At 42.0% G+C, this 20874-nt stretch overlaps 1 protein-coding gene across 2 annotated transcripts; it reads right to left on the reverse strand.

The window, feature by feature from the left end:
* Positions 1-321: 321 nt before the first annotated feature.
* Positions 322-20803, reverse strand: LOC149309290 (uncharacterized). Of its 2 annotated transcripts, none has more exons than XM_089532138.1 (6): positions 20748-20803; positions 14666-14856; positions 13923-14026; positions 8154-10688; positions 5118-5326; positions 322-3133 (listed from the first exon to the last, which is right to left on the reverse strand). In XM_089532138.1, the coding sequence occupies exons 2-6, from the start codon at positions 14844-14846 to the stop codon at positions 3064-3066; spliced, it is 3099 nt and encodes a 1032-aa protein (XP_089388264.1). In that variant the 5' UTR covers positions 14847-14856; positions 20748-20803; the 3' UTR covers positions 322-3063. The 2 variants fall into 2 exon arrangements, with proteins under 2 accessions (XP_089388264.1, XP_089388263.1); XM_089532137.1 differs by lacking the exon at positions 20748-20803 and adding an exon at positions 19454-19634.
* Between the last annotated feature and the right edge of the window lie 71 nt (positions 20804-20874).

The raw sequence follows: 20874 nt of genomic DNA on the forward strand, positions 1-20874 counted from the left end.
TTAAATCTCCTGTAATAACAAAACACAAGGACAGAATTTGCCACTAGAAGCCTTTCTGTGTGGATTTTGTTGCACTGTTTCAGTGGTTGCTAAAATGCCATTTGAACTCAACAAAATAGTGCCATATGGGATGGTGTGTGTGTTTGTGTGTATGTATGCATGCGTACATGTGCATTTGTATGGCTGCTTTGAGGGCCAAAAGGTTTAAACAGCTCAACTAAAAGTGCGTCCTCCCCCTTCTCTGAACTCTATAGCCTTTAAAACGGAGCATACTCTTAATGCATTTTTTGTTTTATTTGGAAAAAGCTACTTCTAGATGGATTGAAGCAACGTTGTGACATATTTAATACACTCACTTCAAAGAATTGAACAGCGCCCTCCAGTAGACATCAGCTAGTAGCAACCCTTTTGCACAAACTACTGTAGGCCAGAGTCTGATCTCTTATTTCTAGCTCCTACCAGTCAAGAGACCCATTTGAACAACATCAGTATGAAAGGCATACAGAAGCAATTTTCCTTCAGATTACATTAGATAACTGCAAATCTAAATATTTGCAAGGAGGCTACAGTTAGAAGTGTTGTAATACAATTATAGTTAGGTAGGTTGTAGGATTTCAGATCAGAGGGAGGTGCATGGAAGAAGGAACACTGGGTGTAATAGTATCCCATTTATTAAATTCATAAGGACACTTAATTCAAGTGTCCTTCAATATTTGAGCCATTTAGTATTTTGATTTCAGGTATGAACATTTTATCAAACCTGAAATTGGAATGCAATTTCCTTTGTTTCACTTCTATTGTTGACTGTGGCCAGTGGATCCTTTTGCTGCAGGAGCAGAGAACTCACTCTGAGTTTGAACACCTCTCAGCACTCGTAAAACCCAGAGTGGATTTTTCACATATCCATCAGCCACTCTCATCATACGGCCGCTTATTTTTTTTTAATCAAATTTGTTTGGAATAGTTGAGCTTGCTCACAAAAAGGAATGCTTCTACATGGGTCGCTGAGTGAGTGGGTGGATGGAAAAGCTAGGCAGCCAAGAGAATGTTGGAGGGAGGGAAGGACTTACTTTTGTCAAGGCAAGAATTTTTATTTGCATGTTTGTGTGCTGTGGACTGACATGACAAGTGATGGGCATCCAGGCATCAGGTTTGTGGCATTCACTCATCTGGAAAACCACTCCTGTTGCCAGATGGGTATCCTTAAAGGCCAGAAGGCTGCTGCTGGGGAGGAAAGGCAACAAGCAGCTGGCATGTGCTGCCCAATCCGTTTGCAGCAGGTTGTGGCATCTGTCCCCCCCATCAACTCCTCTCTGGGTGGTTCATGAGCAGCTTGTGTGTCCTTATGGTTCAAGATGCTTCCTTGAGTCTCTTTATGGTGTTTGAAAAGAAGCTTGCTCTCTTCTGCTTGTGCATGCGTGTGTGTGCGTGGGTGTGTGTCAACAAAGCAACTGTGCCAATGCTGTTTACACAGATTCAGACATGAAATGCTAGTCTGCCTAATGTTACCATATGCCTTATGTGTGTTTTTTTGGGCGTTCATTAAAAGCATAACAAAAATGAGATCAGCGTTGTCCTGTGCGCACCAATTTGTTCATTCACAGGCAAGCATGTATATCCTGACCTTGCCATGTGATGGAGGGTTGTTGTTTTTAATTGTCTTCTGGAGCATTTCAAAATTTCACAAAGAGGTAAGATGAATGGGGGCTGATACAGCTGGCTAAGAGTAAACTCCTTTGCAAACTGTGAAATAGGACAAAAAAAATTAATAATATGACAATGCACCATCCCTGCTTGTGAAGAAAGACTCAAAAGTATTTGGGAGTTTTGGTTTAGAGAAAGAACTGCCGAAAAGAAGAGAGATATACAATTATTCGTGAAAGGATGAGAAAGACATCCTTTTCTTAATTAAAATATTACTGTTTCTAGGGCTGCGTCCTAGGATCTAGAATAAATCTGCAGTTTCAAAAGATTGAATATTTGGTTCCAGCAGGGACTTAAGTCTACATTTTTGCAAGCCCCAATGATACCTAGAAATTTTGTTTTTGAAAACACAGTTTTTGAAACACAGCCTGGCCATTAATAAAACAGCAAGCTTTGCAAAACAATTAATGCAAATGTATTTCCAATGATCCCATAAGCCCAAACTGCATTAGCGAAGCAGCTAGGAAAAGAATCTAAGACAAGGACTGTTCCTTATTTTTGCTTGTTTGCTTGCTCCCTGCTTCCCTCCTTTCTCATGGAGGAGAGTTCTCACTCCAAAACACAGGAGACTGGTCACAGCCTTAACATGAAATGGTCTGATAGATCATCACTCTCCGTGATTTACCTTACTTACAGCAGCTCTTGCCCTAACAGCAGAATGTGTTACAGGAGTAATACTGACTTAGATGCATAAATGAATCATGCATCTGCTTTTTATTCTTGCAGGATTTCTGAATGGGGAAATCATGTCTCTTGACGGGAAGGAGGAAAGTGGGAGGGAACTTTCTCAGCCCTATGATGAGCATTATGTGTTGGTCTAAATAACTAAAAAGTCACAAGATGCCATCAAAGCAACTTCAACCATGCAAGGGCTACACAGTCATCTCATGTGACTCTTCTCACTTCAGAATCTGCATGGATGGGTGTATATGAAAGACAGCTTCTCTAAAAGAGCTCATACGTCCAAATCTCTTTGTCTGGAAAGCTGCCTTCCTGTAAAATAAACACTCTTGTTGAGGGAGATTTTTTAAAGGGTTGGTAAAACACATGTCTCTAGGTATTCCTAACACAGCCAGAACCTTAGGGAAGAGGAAGCTGAGTGAACAGGAAGACAAAAAGCCCCCCAAAGTGGTGGTAGATTGGGGAGAGGAGGGAGAATTGTAAGTGCTAGTGGTTGAGTAGCGAGTCAAAGCACATGAACATTAGAAAATGCCTTTTGTCCCACAGAAGACGATTCTTCAGACTGCTACAAAGCCAAGGAGGAATGTTCCTGATGGTAGTGGTGATCTTGATAGTAGGCTTTTGGCAAGCAGGAGGCTGCTGCTCTCCCAAGATTCTTTAGGGAAAGGGGGTGAGTCTTCATTCAATACCCAGCTCTTTTAGCTTCAGGTGGATGCAGTGGAGATACTGAGCATCTGGATAGCCATTTCTGCAAGCAAAAGGCACATCAGAAGCAAAAATGAAGGAACCTAGAACCAGAGAACTGGTTCCAAGTAGTCCCTATTATCACATAAAGGATCCAGTGCTTAGCATGTTATTTATTAAAGTAATATGTTACTTATTATTTTGAAAGTGACATTACTAAATACATCAGTTTATTATTTTTAAAATTAGAAAAATGGCCTAAAATACCCCCAAATAAAGTTAATCTAAAACCAGGGTTTCAGAATAATTACATGTCACTTTTTAAATCAGAGTGTTTACTATTAAATGGATCAGGTGTATGTACATCTTTGTACAAGGAGCCAAGGAAATACAGTGTGCATATGCCAAAAACTTTTATGATGTGTATTTAGTGAAATGGAACATTTGGAAATATGCCATGCTCACAGAACAGGCTTTTGTTTACTCCAGTCAATCAATCAATCTGTGTGCATGCACACACACATACCACATACTGCAAATTGTTTACAGATAAAGTTAATTATGACAACGTTTCATAATTTAGTCTGGAGTGTAGTTGGACAGAAGTCTGTACCCCCACTCGTGCTACACACACACACGCACACACACAACATCTTGCTCACTTCCATTCCTGACTACTGAGACTTCAGCCTGGAGCACTTATCAACCATAGCTTTATAGATACAAAAGTCAGGAACCTTTCCAGGTGTTCATTATTTTTATTTCATTTCTCTTATAAAATATACAATTCAATTTGCTCCATCCACAAATTATTTAATTTTATTATCTAATATTCATTTTTACATTATTTATCTCTAATTAAATCATTTTAACTCTAAAGTGTATTTAATTCTGTCCCCGCCCCCCCAACAGCCATCTCAAGCAGTGGAGCAAGCAGGGCAGAATCTGGATGGTGAATGGAGACATGACTGGTAACGTTTTGTGTGTGACACACAAAACCAAAACCAAGCCACAGAAACCAGGCTTGAATCTGTATGATCCTTTTGTAAAGGGTAAAACAACTATCACAACAGGACAAGTACCTTCCTGAAGGGAAGGAGGTCCAGAGAACACCAATTCGGATGAGGGGAGAAGAAAAAAGGAATGGATGGGACTGAAGAACAGAAGGAATCCAACCTGGCTTCTATATGCTTTAGGACTTTAATGTTGCCCACCACTTTTTAAATAAAACAGGGAGGAAGGAAGTACAGCGCGCCCGCGCCATACGGGGCTCGAGCATAGGCGGAATTTGCCTTACGCGGAGGGATCCGGAACGGATCCCCTGCGTAAGGCGAGGACGGACTGTAAACACACAATCCATCCAGTTAAGGAAAAACCTATTTAGTGTAATTTTGAATAATAATAAGTTGATTTTAAATACTTTACTTTTTCGAACAAAACTTGTGTGGTACAGTGGTGTCCCTGGCTGGGGTGTCATCCGGTGCAGAGAGATGGGGCTTTTTGGGGAGGGGCTTCTGGGGCGAGGCCAAAAGGGCACTCCCTTATCTCACTGGCATGGCATGTAGAATTCCAACACAGTAGCAAGATAAGGGGTCCGCTCAGCCCTTGCAGCAGCCCTCTGGCCTTCTTGTCCTGTGTGGCCATGGCTGCAACAGCCCATCCCTCCACCCTTCCAAGTCCCGCATGGCCTTGGCTGCCCATGGTACAGAATGCAGCCACCCGCTTGCCCCTCAGATGTACTACCCCACCAGGTGACACCCTTCTCTGGGGTTTCACCCAGTGCAGTCCGCACCACTGCAGTCCCCCAGTGATGCCATTGGTGTGGTAGCAACAGCAGGTCCCCTTTTTCCTTTACCCCTTATCTTTTTTTACTGGCAGTCTGAGTAGGCCAGTAGCTGGAAAAATGCAACTGTGCCCTCTTTCTTTTTTCCAACCTTAGGAATGAGAATGGCACGGGCTCATAGATGTAATTGTAGCTTCCAGCATTCCTCACCATTGGCTTTGCTGGCTGGGAGACTCCAATGCTAGAAAGATCTTGGAACACGTACCTGGACTTGCCTCCCTCCATGGAGGTCTTGTGGGGAAGGGGTCCCCATATCACCTTCTCCTCTGAGCCACAGGTCTGGATTTGGAATGTCAGGCCACATTCAAATGCCTTGTGCAGGCGTAACATCAATCGCTGTCCCTCTGGGTTGTCTGGGAGGAAGGCTTCAAAGCGGCCTCCTTGGTACAGATGCCCAGGACGAGGATGTCTGGCCTTTGAGGAGAAAGAAAGTGGGAGGCTTAATATTGGAATGGGAAACATTACCTGGGTTTCTGGAAAAAAGAGCCAGTGGCTGGGCTAGGATGGAAACTGAAGCAGATAGAGTGGAATGAAAACTCCAGAAAGCTGAGTTAACCTAATCCCAATAAATTCAAATCCAAGGGTCAAAAGAAACACTTTAAAACAGATAGTATGCAGGTATATTTAATTGCTCTAACCAGTCTTATTTCGGCTGCTATTATTAGGTAGCAGGGAATTATGAACCAGGTGAGAGGGAACAGAGAACAACAGAGAGAGGGAACGTAGGAGGGGTGGAGTTGAAATATTTCTACTAAACAGAACATCAACATTCTGCAAGAAGCATATTCTGAATTCTGCGACCTTTGGCAAATAATTGTGGAAATAAAGCAAATGTCTATATGGCAGAATTATTTCTATATATTCTAATTACTGGAAGGAAGAAAAGTATGCAGCTCTCAAAAGCCCCAGGGAGTAATGCTCCTTTTGGTTTCTGGTGATTTTCATAGCTATTTCTTACAGAGTTTCTTTGTAGGCTGGAAATCTGAACTACAAAATACGTACAAACAAACCTATGCTAGGACAAAGTACAGCTGCTATGGAGATGGACAGAGAGCTGGACAGAGAAATAAAGCCATATGCAATTATCACAAGAAGCTCTGCCCCTGCCCTGCCTTCAGAGCTTTTTTCACAGGGTTGGAAGAATGGAGCCTGTAAGCTGCAGACTTAACCTCAAGGGTACTTTCATGCCTTCATTCTTCTCACCCAGCAACAACCAAAAAACATCTTCCTGCATATCTTGTTTCATTTTTTGAAATAACTTGTATCTCAAAAAAAGAAGCTGGGAAGAAAAGCTGTTTTTAAAAAGCAACAACTAAGCACAACTGACCATCTGATAATTTCCTACTTCATCTGGAGGGCCTTGCGTGGACCAAAACCTACTTCCCTTGCAGCTTAGAGCCAGTGAAAAATAAGGTAAAAAGTGATGGGGACAGGATACCTGAAATTTTTGTAAAAATAGAGCTGTAATATTCAACATCTGAGAATCTCCATTTTATCCCTTTGTAACTATATGGGACTCATCCAAACACTATAGGCATCTCAAACACCCATCTCAGCCCAGCATCATAGCACCACATTTGATGCACTTCTTAAAAGATGCCAGAGGTACTGAGAAAGTCCTGAGGGCTAGCATAGCTAAAAGACTATGCTGATGAACTATCCTCAAACGATGTCTCCCAAATCAACTATGCAAATGTTGTTCTTAGTGATGCAGTTGCAACAGCAGACAAAAAGAAATGGTTAGTTTTGGTAGGGGTTTTGGCTGCAGTACTGGCATTTAACTACAGCACCGCCAGGGCTCCTCATTGGTTGGAGTCTTGGAATGGAATTTGGAAAATCCAGGTTCTTGTCCTCAATGCATCTGACCCATCCAAACAGGGTTGTTGTAAGGATACTGGTGGGAGGGGGAAAGTTATGTATGTCATTTGAAGCTCATAAGAAGAAAGGCAGGATAAATTTTTCTATTTCCTATTTTTGTTGTGTTGTTTTTTTCTAATGGTGTATGTTTTTAACTGGTTTTAATTTTTTTATACTTTAATCACTATTTAATTTTTATATTTTGTGAATTTTAATTATTGCTGCCTTCAGTCCTAAACAGAAAAAGGGTGAGAAATAGAAATAACAGTAGTAGCAGCAGGAGAATTAGAGGACCTTGTTCATTACATATTGCATTGCCCACTATATAGTGAACCAAGGAAACGATTTATGACACCAATAATTGAAACTAGTCCTTGCCATAAAAAGCAGTTTTCTACCTCTTAGTGGATATGGACAAATATGTGACCTGGCGAACAGCTTTGTATGCTCTAGCAGCCCAAAAAAATCAGAAAGAAATATATAGCAGAGATTACCATAAGTTATAAAGGTGATCTCTCTCTCTCTCTCACACACACACACAAACACACACAATTTTAAATTTTAATTGCTAAATTTTGCAAATTGTAAATTCTAGTATAATCATACAATTGTTTTTTGTGGGTTTTTCGGACTATGCGGCCATGTTCTAGCAGAGTTTCTTTCTGAAGTTTCTCCAGCATCTGTGGCTGGCATCTTCAGAGAATGCTTTGCCTGGAAAAATTGAGTGTTTATATACTGTGTGAGCCTGGGAATGCAGGAGTGATTTGAATACAGATGCTGGAGAAACGTCAGAAAGAAACTCTGCTAGAACATGGCCACATAGCCCGAAAAACCCACAAAAAACCATGGATGCTGGCCATGAAAGCCTTCAACTTTAAATCATACAATTGATGTTAAATATATGATATATGTGTGTTTTGTTCTTATTGTAGCATTGTTTTATGCAACGACCATTGGGCAAAAGCAATAAAAATTGACTTGACTTGAAGTAACTAGGGTTGCCAGGTTGAATACAGGATACTGCTCTTATATCTTTAATAGTTAACAGATCTGAAACAGGATTGTGTTGGGTAAAGTTCCACCAGGCAGAATTATACAATGTCTCCTTCAACCCCACAAACCTACTGTACTTTTTAGCTATTCATTTTTGACCTGGCAATTGTAGGGTGGTGGGAGCGGCAGAAAAGCATCCAGCTATGTTCCTACAGCCGAAGCCACAGCACTGTTAGTGATAAATGCAACAAAGTAAATAAGATATTGACAATATATACAATTAAGGTGAAGCAGCATAATTAAAAGCCATCACCGAATTACCAAAGAATTCCTGGCTGCAAACCTATGATGTACAGGATGGAGTTTAAGGAGCAGACAAACAGGCACTTACTTGCTGCACCCCATCAGGAATGTCATACGTTAGTTTCAGCGTCGGGTATCGGTAATACCCAGGGAGACTCTGTGACAAGGTGGCAGCTGTAAATGTTCCAGGGATGGCAGATGTGGCACAGTCATCAGGCAGTGAAATTTTCCCCGTTGAGAATTGTGTCCTGGAAAGGGTATGATTGCAGGGAGATTGATAGGCGGTACTGTGGGAACTTTGGCACAACTCACACTCTCCAACCTTGGATTCCCTCCCTGGGGTGGCAGCTCTTAGCTCCACAGCTGAGGCAACTCCTTCCCCAGCTGGTGGAGTGCGCCTGCCCACTCTTTGTGATGGTGTGTAGTCAGAAGTCTCTTGTGACAGAACAGGCAAAGACTGTGAGGTCCTCTCAGCTGCATGGCTGCTTTCCTCCCTACTGCAGCTTTTTGCAAAATGGAGCTTGTCTAGCAATCCTGGTCTGACCTCTGCAACAGTTTTTCTGGGACAGCCTTGTTTGCTGACATCTGGGGTTTTGTCAAGGCACTTGGTTTGCCACATTTTCCAGCCACTTGGGAAATCATGCACCAATTGAAGATGGGCACCCTTGGCACCTAGCAATTTCTCAGCCTGGGAGGACAACTTCTCTCTAGTAAGTCTGATTGACCAAGGCAGGCTCTCTGACAGGCCGGCTCTGCAGCTTTCCTTCAGCTGCTGGGGGCTCTCCTGGATCTCATCCTGACTCTTTCCATGCTGTGCATCATGCGAATGGAGCCTTTTGGTTAAGGAAGCCATCCTCTGATCTGAGAAGAAGCGAAATGCTTCCTGAATCTGCAGCCTCACTTCACGAGGATAGGCAAGACCCAGCCTGTACCTGTCTTGGCTGATGAGAACTTGATCATGGCAATATTTCAGGTAGTTATACAGATCAGTCAGAGACTTGTCTTCAGGTCCGTCCATGGCTAGCTCAGAGTAACTGAAGCTGTCCCAGATGAAGTCAGGATGCTTTGCAAGGTTCTCGGCTTTCGTCATGTCCAAAGGGTCCCCATCATCCTTTTGGACTGTAAGTGAAGTATTCTGAGAATCCCTGTCCCATTCTTTCTTCACCTCGGACATGCCTTCCTTGCTGATCTCCCTCTGTGAAGCATGGTGGCTATGTTCTTGGACCTCCTGTTTCATGTGGTCCAATCTGACTGTGGGCGCTTCCTGTGGCTCAGCTGTGAAGCTGCTGCTGTTCAGTGGCTTTTGTAAACTGTTGGATCTTCTGATCAAGGGCCTTGGTTCTGACATTTTGTGGTCTACACATCCTGTACTGTCAAAAAGGTTCAAGGATCTGAAGGCACTGGAAGCAACATGGGGAGATGAAGGCCTCTCAAGACCAAATGTTCTGAAGCCCTCAGTACCTGACACAGTGCTTCCAGACATGGGAAGCAATAAATCTCCCTTCATCCTTTTTGATAGTTTCTGAAACTGCGTGGGTTGTTCAACCTGGATTTCTGATTTAGTATCATCAGCAGCCAAAAACTGCAGTTCACTGTCTGGGACCTGGAAATCAACTCTCTGAGGGAAGTCTTCAGGGGGTTTCTCTACCAACAGGGCATCCTGATTTGAAAGGGAGGTGAATTTGGCAGCCTGTTTGTGCTCACTTTTGTCACTGAATGTTGGTGAGCTCAGTTTGCTTGGGACAGATTCTGCAGGAGATTCTAACTGGGCTGGCACAACACTTTGCCTATGAATCAGTGGCACGTTTGATGTTTGGGGGGCACTGGGCTTCTGATGATCCTGCACTAATCTCCTTGTATTGGTAAAATCTTGGACATGCAGTTTTGCTTGAGAAACATTTATTGAATTCCCAACAAGATAGAAATACTCATGATCTTCATGACACAACAGCATTGGCCAGAGTTTCTGCAGCTCCTCCAGAAGTCCTGTGCCACCTTCCACTCCCAATTCTTTCTTACTGATCTTCTCTTTGCGCAGTGTGCCCTCCAGTTGCTGAGAAAGCTGAGAGATGGCCAAATGAGCAGACATAAGCGCACTCACACCTCCAGCCTCACTGGATGATGCTTGAAGATACAAAGTGGTGACACCATCACTGCTGACATCTACCACATCCACCTTATGCTGGCCCAAAACATGGTTGACTTCCTCACAACAAAATGCCTGCATATAAAGGTAAACATCAGAGTCTATCACCAAAGAGAAATCCTCCATTGGCTCTACATGGCTCTCCCCAAAGGTTTGGACAGGTAATAAGTTCTCATTAATCTTTTTCTTCTCTCTTTGTGTCTCCTTCTTGTGTGAGGCACCATCTCCTGATGTCTTGCCTGAAGATCTCTCCCTACTTGTTACAGAGAGACTTTTGCTTTGCTTTTTCTTGAGACACTTTAGCAGTTCAGAACTGAAGGCCTGCAATACTGTGAAGGACCCTTTCACAGAGCAGGTCATCTCCTGGGAGTCAAAGATGAAGTGTACATCTTTGTATTGTTTCTGGAGATGGCAGAGGATATCTTTCCCATTGGGGAAGCATCCATAGTCAATCTTCATGTGGACACATACAAAGATCTGAGAAAACAGAGTTAGAGCTTTGTCAGACACATCTAGAATCAAACCTTACCCAGGAACACAAAGCACTGCATACTGAAATGTCCATAAATATGTTTTGCCAAGGAAGCCTAAGTAGATGGTATGGGGATAGCAATATCCTATTACATTCATATATAAATTTGGGGGTATCAGGGAATATCAGATTTGTACATTAAAAGAGGTGGAAGGGTGAGGGATTTTTCCTGCTGCACTCCTTCCCCCGTTGGTTTGAGACCAGAATTTGGCAGTAAACATTACAAAATGGGTCACTTATAATCAGTTTCTTTTTACAGCAACAAAGATACAATATTTATAAGAGAACTGTAACTTGTCAAGGAATGTACATATTAACTTATTTATTCACACGTGGAAGAACAAAGTGTTGCAAAAGACTTTTCCTCAATGAGGAAGTTTATGAGAGGGGTTTTTGTGCTTTTTTGATCCTTTACGTGGATAGTAATGTCCTGCACAAAAAAAACGTATTTTCCCCTAATGGCACTGTTTTCCATGCAAAATTGTTGCTGTTTTACGCAAAAGCAATTTGGCGTGAAATTCTGTGCCACTTTGTTCCTGCACCTAGCTCCAACAAGATGATGTCATCTTGGGTCTCTTGGGGACCTCTATGAGGCCCAAAAGGATGTCCTTTTCTTCCTGTGGGCAGCTGCAGGAACAGAGATGGCTGGGGTTGGCTTCACTGCATTTTCTTCCTGTCCTCCTTGGCCACTGAATGGATGTGGGGAGAGGTGCCCAGGCAGAAAACAGGAAAGTGGTTCAGGGAGCCAGTTATGATAGAGAGATAAATTAAGCACCAATGAATTCCTCCACCTGCCACAACCACATACGCAGGGGTACATAAAAATGTAGGTGCATAGAAAAAAAATATAGCAACAGAAAATTTTCCACCCTGCATCTCTGCTTTCCAGATATTGCTTGGCTACAACTCACACCATCTTTGCCATTGGTGATATGTGTTAACTGCAGTCAACTTCAGCTTATGGTGACCCTGTCAAGGTGAGTCCTCCCAGTCACCCTAACATCAATAGGCCTGCTCAAGCCTTGCAGGCTCAGGGCCATGACTTTCTTGATTAAATCTATCCATCTGTACTGGTCATACTAGCTGGAGCTAATGAGAGTGGGAATCAAAGAACATCTTGGGGAGGCACATGTTCCGCAGTAATCATGTAAACAATTAGCTTTAGTAACTGTTTGAGTATTATCCTTTCTGAGACAATGCATGTATGAATAAAAAGCTCTTTATATATTACCTATTTAGTGTAAAATGTATTGTGTTCAGCATGTATTTCCAGCTCTGCTGAGTAACTCCATAGAAATGTTATTGGTCTTTTTACAAAAGAATCCTTAAGCTAAGATCGAGCTCTATACCTGGCAGAAAATGCAAAGACAGAACTTTTCTTTCAAACTGCATTTAAAGGGATGATCACCTATAATAATATAACCTCTGTGTAGAACCATTCTCAGTTCAGCCTAGATGAGTAGGATCCAATGGCCTGAATTCTATTGATCAATCCCAACTAGAGTAAACCTATTCAACCAACTGTTGAGAGATCAGTCAATGTAACCACTATGAGTACTTGTTTGGCCCAAGAGATGGGGAAATCTTATGGAAGGGGTTGTCATGGTTGAGTTCAGTAGGGAGAGGCAGAGCATGAGAGGAGCTTCAGGGTTAAGGAAAAGGCCCTTTTCACTTTGAATAAGGTAGTGGGATTTTCAGTTGCATATTTAGGAGGAAAACCAGAAGGGTACATTCCTGATAGTGTAATTTCTATATTGCATTCTATTTTAAATTTTTTTAATTTAAGGCTTTGGTTTGCATATCAGGGTTGCAGTACAACTCAGCAGCACAGGCAGAAGAATCCTGCAGTCTAGGTCTGCACTGGTTCTTCACTGGATCTTTGAATTATGGAGACAGTACACATGCATCTAGTTCGATGTACACTAGAACTTAAAATGTGATTGCGTTTGCAATATTCAATTAGAGTTGGCCCACAGAAACCAGAGAGAGGTACACCAGCTTACAGGTAAATCTCATTGATTCAATGGGTCAGCTCTAGCTGAGACTTACAATAGAATTCAGGCCAGTGGTAGTTGTTTATCAACACTGAACATCCTTTCTTCATGGAACAAACAAATTAATTATTATTATGTGCTTTGATGACCTCCAAGTGACAAGTATTTTTGATAATGTAGACAATATACTTTTGAAATTGGTATTTTGTTGCCACTCTGTGGCAACAGGTGCTTATAGCAATCTGTTGCATTCCAAGTTATTTATTCTATGGCCCGAGACAGACGGGCAGGAAGTGCCATTCTCGGGCCAAAATTAGGGTTTGGGAGCATGCAGCAACCCCATGCTCCCAAACCCCAATACAGAGCGATGCTGACATCATGGCGGCCTCTGGTCCACACAGAGGCCACCATGATGACACAAGCATAGTGCGGCATCCGCATGTTGGGGCACTGCACTTGCGTCATTGTCATGACACAGGGGGCCAAAGGCGCGTTGATTGCAGCGCACAGACGTGCCCCAAAACCCCACTTTTAGCAGATTATTTTTGAAGCGGAGGGAGCCCACGCAGTTTGGTTGCTGCAGGCTCCCTCCGGAGGGAAAATGGGCGGCTCCAGACCGCGGTCTGTTGAGCCCCAAAGTTACTCAGACTATCATCAATCCCATTTTAGCCGATAGTAGGCTAATAGAGGGTTGCTTATAGGAAGCTACCCTATTTAAAACATGTTCAAGGCATGCAGAGTTTTATCCCGGGTCTATTCACATCAGTTATTCACACTGCTCCTGGTACAAATATCTTTTTAAAATGGGGGAGGGGTATCGATTATCCCAGATTAAGGTTTTTTTGGGCAGCCCCCCCCCCCAATGTAATTAGGTGCATTTGGGATGCATGTGAATAATGGTGATTCATCCTGGATTCATCCTAGATTATTTTCACCATCTGGATAACCCCTAAAATTTAGGTCAAATTGGCTGCTCCCGATGACAACAAAGTCACCAGGCACTGCTGGAGCTGTGACTCTCTGTTTTAAAAAAAGATTAGGGAGTCTGGAAGGGACCTTGGGTCTACAGAGAAGGCTTTTGGGGGCTGCATGTAACGTCTAGGTCACATTGTTCTCACTTCAGATGTATAAGCAATGCCACATCAAGTTTTCCCCACTTTCACAGCATGTCATTTAGCCCGTTACCTCATTGGGGTTCAGTTCAGCTGGGTATGCAGTCACTTCCAAAGGGTACTTTTTCCCATTGACAGACAAGATATGCTCTTTGGCCTTCAGTACCCGCTGAGCCACTGAATGGAGAAAAATGACAATCAAATGGAGCCAGCAGGAAACCTCTCTCTAAAAAACCTGGGAGCAGAACAAAACCTCATCACCATTTTCTTTCCACAAATTTCTGTTCCTGCCTCTCGGAATATGAATTCTCATTCCAATTCTCAATGATGTTCCCCAAAGTCTTCCATGCAAAATGCACATTTCAAAATTCTTATTGTAAAATGCTTTTTAAAATCAAGATCAGTGTTTTCATCTTGTTTTTAGTTATACTATTATTTAATTATTTTTAAACTTCTATATGAACAATGTTTTAATTGTATCTTCTTGTTTTTTTAAAATGCTGTCAGTTGCTTTGGGTCTTGCATAAGGAGAAAGGCGGGATATAACTCAAATAAATAATTAAATACACTCCTTGACCTTTTGTGTCTTTTTCTTCATTTCTGGAAGCAAATTGCTTGGGTTTGAAGAGCATTTGGCAATTTATGATCAGCAACTAAATCCATTTCTCAAAAACCAAAGTATAAATACATTCCACTGAAAGTTATCCTCTCTCTCTAGGCCTTTGTTATCCTTCCCTGCCCTCCCTCCCCAACTGCAGAAACACATCAGAGAGAAAAAATCATTACAGCAAATAATTTTGCTACTTGTCTAATCACCTGTTGCATCTTCAAAAGTGATCATAGCACAGTCTGGAGACTCTGGTGCAAATTCAATGTTGGCAATTTCTCCCCCGCCATTGCGTGTTCTCAGAAAATGGATCATCAACTTGTCGACCACCCGCTCCAGTGGCAAACTGGCAGGGTATCCACGGACACAAACAGCACAGCAGATGGACATGCTGTCAAATCTGGAAAGGAAACATATGCGTGAGTGGAAAGTTTAGCATGCTTTCAGGTGATCCACACATTAGCTCCCTACACCAAGCATGCTACTACAGAAAGAGGTTCTACCTCTGCTATATATGTGAACAACACATTGTCTAGGCCTTACTCTCATGTACACAAACCTCAGCCTAACAGACACTTCTGGTTGGCACTGTTGGCCAAACAAAGCTGAGAAATGTTCCCTTTTTGGACTTCAGCTTCTAAAAACCCCAGTTGCACTGGCTGAGGGATTCAGGGAGTTGAAGTCCAAAAAAGTAACATTTTCAACCTCTGATTCATTTTTTTAAACGTAATCTTGGTATATAGGTTGTGAGAAGAAGTATTTTTAAAACTTCCAGCAAGTTTGGCACCTTTGGTTTCAACTGAGGCACACAGCCACCTGTGGGACACATTGCTTGACAGCGACTGATGCCGAAATGTTGGGATAACATATCTAACTATGTATTAACTGAATTTTAATTAATTTTGCTACTAGTTTAAGGTTGAGATAACATATCTCTGTATTAACTGCATTTTAATTGATTTTGCTACTAGCTGAACTCTTTTATTCATTCATTCATTCATTTTGTTATTAAATTACAGATTTGAATTAGTTATATTAATAAATACATTTGTCAAGGGACATTTGCCTCACTCTTGGTCTTGACATACACATTCCAGCTCCAATTCAAACGTCATGGAAAGAGTCACTGCTGGGAAATAATATATATTCAAATCTTTGCTGTAGGAGAGGTTATATTTCTCAGGTCCCTTCTCAATGTTTTTTTTTTCTTTCCAAATAAAATTTCCAGGTTTGATTCAAGAGGCCATCCAGGAGAAATCCACCCCCCTCTCCCTCAGTCACCCCCTCCCCACGTTTCTCCTCTGACCAGGTCTTGACAGCATCAGCTAGTCTCATTAGTCTCAGAGGCGGCAAACAAATGAACCCCATGAGCTTAGCCAGCCAGCCTTGTCTACTGGGCTGACTCCCACATGAATAATGCAGCATTTGAAGGTCCTGCCCTGCTTAAATGTGGGTGAGGAGCCATGCGGTCAAATCCCTCAAAAGCCTTCTGGCCCCAGCACAGGTGCAAGGAATGAGCCTCCACTCTTGAATTATTCACTAGACAGCAAATTAACATGCAGAGAGGAATTTTGTGCATGCTATAAATATTCATGATGCCTTGGGGCTTTTTTTTTTTAAACACTCATTATGCCTAAGTAAAATGCAGTGGAAGGGAGACAGAAAGGCGCACACTGCTCTGGGATGGCGAGGTCAAGTGAATAGGGAAGAGGGACTGATTGATTGATTATGGAATGATAAAAAATCGATAAATGTTTTTCTGGAAGGATTGGATTGACCAGGCTTCATCTTTTGGTTATGTCTCCAGAACTCTCTTCTGAATTTTGGAAACACATTCCTGGGGAAGAATAGCTAAAAGCTTCTGAGACAGTCTCTACAGCATGAGACCACGATGCCTTCATTCATCATGGCTATGCTTCAGCTTCACACAATTTGACTGTTGAATTCCTCACTGCGTTGTTGGGTGGTAGCCAGCCTCTTAAAAACAGCAATTGCAATGTAAGTTCTCTAAATGGGGAGGGGCACAATGAAGATAGATTGTAGCACAGACTATGAACTACGAATATCAAACATTAAGGTAAAGCTAAAATACACTAAAATCAATCATCATGCCAAAGTAAAACTTAAAGAGCCCCTGTAGACTATGTAAAGACTAGATTTGTACAATTAAGCTTAATAGGCTAGGAGCCAGAAGAACTCTGTACCAAAATCAGGGATGTTGTCAGGGAAGACACTATCTGCAACCAAAAAGAATGGATGATAAATTAAGTTCTTTGAACATTTAAGGAAAGTTGAGAAGCAAAAGTAGAAGGTAATAGAAATAGGGTCAGAATACCCAGTCTAACTAATCAGTGACTTGTGCATAAGGATAAACAGAACTATTATAATAGTCAATGGAATGAAATAGAAGAAGACCATTTTTAAAAAAGCAGAACAAGAGACCTCTTTCAAAAAAGTCAAGAAATCAAAGGGAAATCCAAACCAAAGGTTGGGATACTATATGGTTTAACAGGAGAACATACTCTTATGATCAAGGGGAAAAGACAATGGAAGTAATAAAATTAAGAACTATATAAAAATAGATACTAGGATGCCAGATCCATTCAAGAAAGAACCTTTTGTTTATGAACCACAATTTTAGTAAGTGAAGTGGTAGCCACTCTCAAAGCACTTGGGATAAATAATCAGGAGCAAATGTCATACTCATAAACTATTGCAAGATACAAAGACAGAATCCATTCAAATTCTAAGTAAAACCAGCCAACAAATATGGAAAACAAAACCATGGCCCACAGACTCATAACAATATACATTCCAACAGGGTTGAAAAAAACCCACAAAAAATATGAACCCTTTTTATTATCTTAATGCTGTGAAACATTATTTTATGTATCAGCAAGCTTGAGCAATCTATAGTTTATAAAATCCTTGGTTTTGTAGATTATGAAAAACTATGGATCACTCTTAAGGAAATTAATATATCACAACATTTGATTATCACCTATACACAGAACAAGAGGTCATCATTAGGGCAGAATATGGAGAAATGGAATGGTTTCCACCTGGAAAGGGGGTTAGTCAAGGCTGCATTGTATCACCCTATCTGTTTAACTTGTGTGCTGAATGTATCATACATAAAGCTGGACTAGGCTGAAGAAGGAGCTGTGAAAACTGGAGGAAGAAACATCAAAAAGTAATGCAGATGACACTTTCCTATTAGCAGAAAATAGACAAGACTTAGAACGACTACTGAGAAAAGTCAAGGAAGGAAGCGCAAAGGCAGCCTTATAACTGAACATTAAAAAATAAATAAAAATGATGATCACAGATGATTTACACAATTTTAAAGTGGATAATGAAGACACCAAAAGAGTCAAAAACTTCCTATACGTTGGCTTAGCCATAAATCAAAATGGAGACCATAGCCAAGAAAATCAGAAGACTAGAATCTGGAAGGGTAGCTATGAAGGAATTACATAAGATCCTGCACTATAGTGACATATCATCAAATACGAAAGAATCCATGCCACATTGGCCCGGGACACATGGGCCCTTTGTAGTGTGGCAGCAACACAACTAGGGTTAGAGACCACGCAACAACCTAACCCTAGCATGGACTGGTGGCGCTACAATGGCGGCACCCCATGTAATATGCTGAAGATATCACTAACTACATATCCCAGAGTATCACCCTATTACTGCTCAGTTATGGATGGGTTCAGCATGTAATTACACTGAGTCTAACTTTCCACACTTGGCAGGCAGATGTCTTAAATACCAAATAAGCTTCCCAAAAGGCCATATCAGTGAGCTTCTCTCTGTGACTACAGTGGGCTCTTCTTATCTGTGGGGGTTGTGTTCTGGACTCCCCCATGGATGGAAAAAACTGAAGTCCCATGGTATTTAATGGCAGCACACACACGCATGCAGCCACTCTCCTGGGGTTGCATGCACATGCAGCCATTGAAATCAATGGAGCTTGCTGTCCATGGATGCTTAAATCCGCAGATGGCAAGCCTGTGGTTGGGGCAGATGCACTGTACCACTGGATGAATTACTATGACATCATAGGCTGCATCCACACTGGAGAAATAACCCAGTTTGGAACTGCTTTAGGTGCCCTGGCTCAAGGCTATGGAATTCTGGGAGTTGGAGTCTGTTGTGTGGGTCCCACAACAAACTCCAACTCCCCAGAATTCTATAGCCTTGAACCAAGGTACTTAAAGCCGTGCCAAACCGGGTTATTTCTCCAGTGTGGATGCAGCCATAGTGCCAGCTGTTGTGATTTTTCAGACTACAGCTTCACGATTGCCAATTGTAGGATCCCATTTTCCTCAGATGAGGGGACGGATTATTTTAACAACATAAAATATGAACGGGTGGTAAAAGGCCAACCAGTTTCCATTAAAGAAACCTATTCTAGTTGCACATGCATGCTTCCTAACAACACGGCAGAAAACCCACATGTTTTTCCCAGCAGCAATGCTGTTTGAGAGTATTCTGGTGCTTATAATTTTATCCAGAGAAGTAACACTGCTCTGGAGCTTGGACATGTTGCTCTTTCTAGACTACAAGTCATTATGGCTAATGGCCATGTTGCCTAAGGGGTTCTGGGAGCTGTAGTCTGAAAAATCACCACAGCTGGCATCTTGTTACCCAGTTATGATGTTGAAAGTTAGACTTAAGATTTTGTAACTGTTTCTTATGCACATTTACATTCATGGTACCATTGCCACTGTCATAAATGCCCCTGAAACCCATCTTAAAATCCAGCCTGCTGCATTGAGGAGTAGAGTTCTGTGGCTGTGGCAAGCAGAGCACTGAAAGATGATGCTTCCAGCCCTATAGCCAGTGAACCATAGTGCCTCTAGGAAATGAGGATTTTTGCTTTTGTTTTATTTTGCTGTGTGGCCAACATGGCTACCCCTGAATAAGCACTGGCTCAACTAAAGATTGCCTGGCAGACAAAGCAGGGCCTTGTCAGTAGTGGCACCCACCTGATAGAAATGTCTTCCAGTGAATTGCATGAAGACGTTGGTGACGATGGTCTTCTTTCCTGGAGGTCTGTGACAATCACACCACTGTTTATTTTTCCTTCTCTTTTTTTCCTTTACCTTTAATCTTCTGTGTCAAAACCGCTTTCTTTTAAACGTGTGGTTTCCCTGACAGAATTCTTAATTTCTGGTGCTTTTTAAAAAAAACTAGGACTCCTTTAAATACAGTGTAAATTATCCTAGGAGTTTATCGCACCAAAGAGATTGGGAGTTTATTCGGTGAATATCCCGGAAAAATCGCGTCATTACATGTAACAATTTCACATGACGTTGCCCCAAAACCGCCATTAAAGTGGTCACAAATAAGCATCAATGTGCATCTCTTTACTTCGGGGATTTCAGCAACAATGCATTTCTAATATCACTATATTTGCACAACTGCATGTGATAATCATTCGTGCAATTACTTGCCATTCGCACAATTACTCGCTTCATTTGCGGGATGCTTTCAATGCGCTTTAATCTCTCTTTAATGCCGAAATCAGCCCGAGTGTGATAAACTCCCAGCCTGGAGTAGTGGTTTGAGTGTTGGACTAGGACTATGGGGACCAGGGTTCGAGTCCACAAAACCCACCTTGGGCCAAAGTCACACACTCTCAGCCTCAGGGGAAAGCAATGGCAAGCCTCCTCTGAACAAATCTCGCCAAGAAACCCCCAGGATTAAGGTCGCTGTGAGTCGGAAACTACTTGAAGGCCCACCACAACCACGGTGTCATTACAAAATCATATCAATATTTCCAGAACCAGGGGTCGGTCATTCAGGGTTGTTGTTGTTGTTGTTGTTGTTTTCAGGGCTTCAAAGCCCTTGTCTTCCAATGACTCAGTTTTAATCCAGATGTTGGACAACTGGAACGTATTATTAATTATTATTAATATGTGGAGAGATCTTGCAGCACCTTTGAGACTAACTGAAAGAAATTGGCAGCATGCGCTTTCCTAGAATTCAGCCTCCTTCCTTAGATGCATTTGATATTATTATTACTATTATTATTATTATTATTATTTAGAGAGATCTGCTCTGGTGCCACAACAAACAACCATTCCCAGAATTTCAGAGCCTTGAGCCATGGCAGCTAAAAACAGTCTCAACCCGGATTATTTCTGCAGTGCGGATGTACGTTTGAGAGCAGCAGATGATCAATGCGATCCTGAGCCTGGTGGCTGTGGGGGGAGGTTGATAAAAAAAAGGGGGGGATCATTTGAGGGAAAGATAAAGGAGGGAGAAACCAGGACCTACCTCGGAAGACTTTGCCCAAAGCAACGAAAACCAGCACAAAAACGAAAGCGAAATAATAATCCCCCTCCTTTTCCCCCTGAGGAGGACCGCCCTTTCTGCAAAAGGAAGGGGCAGGAAAAAGGAAAGG

This window comes from Sceloporus occidentalis, unplaced genomic scaffold (genome assembly GCF_023333645.1).
Source record: "Sceloporus occidentalis isolate IW3139 unplaced genomic scaffold, rSceOcc1.0.p SCAF_7, whole genome shotgun sequence".
NCBI classification, from domain to species: Eukaryota; Metazoa; Chordata; class Lepidosauria; order Squamata; family Phrynosomatidae; genus Sceloporus; species Sceloporus occidentalis.

What these genes read in the sequence shown, in the direction of transcription:
- LOC149309290 (XM_089532138.1), bottom strand. Translation starts at nt 14,846, where the DNA reads ATGTCCATCTGCTGTGCTGTTTGTGTCCGTGGATACCCTGCCAGTTTG. An exon ending in TTCCTGATGGGGTGCAGCAA is followed by an intron (nt 5,327 to 8,153) that starts GTAAGTGCCTGT and finishes TTCTCCTCAAAG; the next exon opens with GCCAGACATCCTCGTCCTGG. An exon ending in ATGGAGGGAGGCAAGTCCAG is followed by an intron (nt 3,134 to 5,117) that starts GTACGTGTTCCA and finishes TTTTGCTTGCAG; the next exon opens with AAATGGCTATCCAGATGCTC.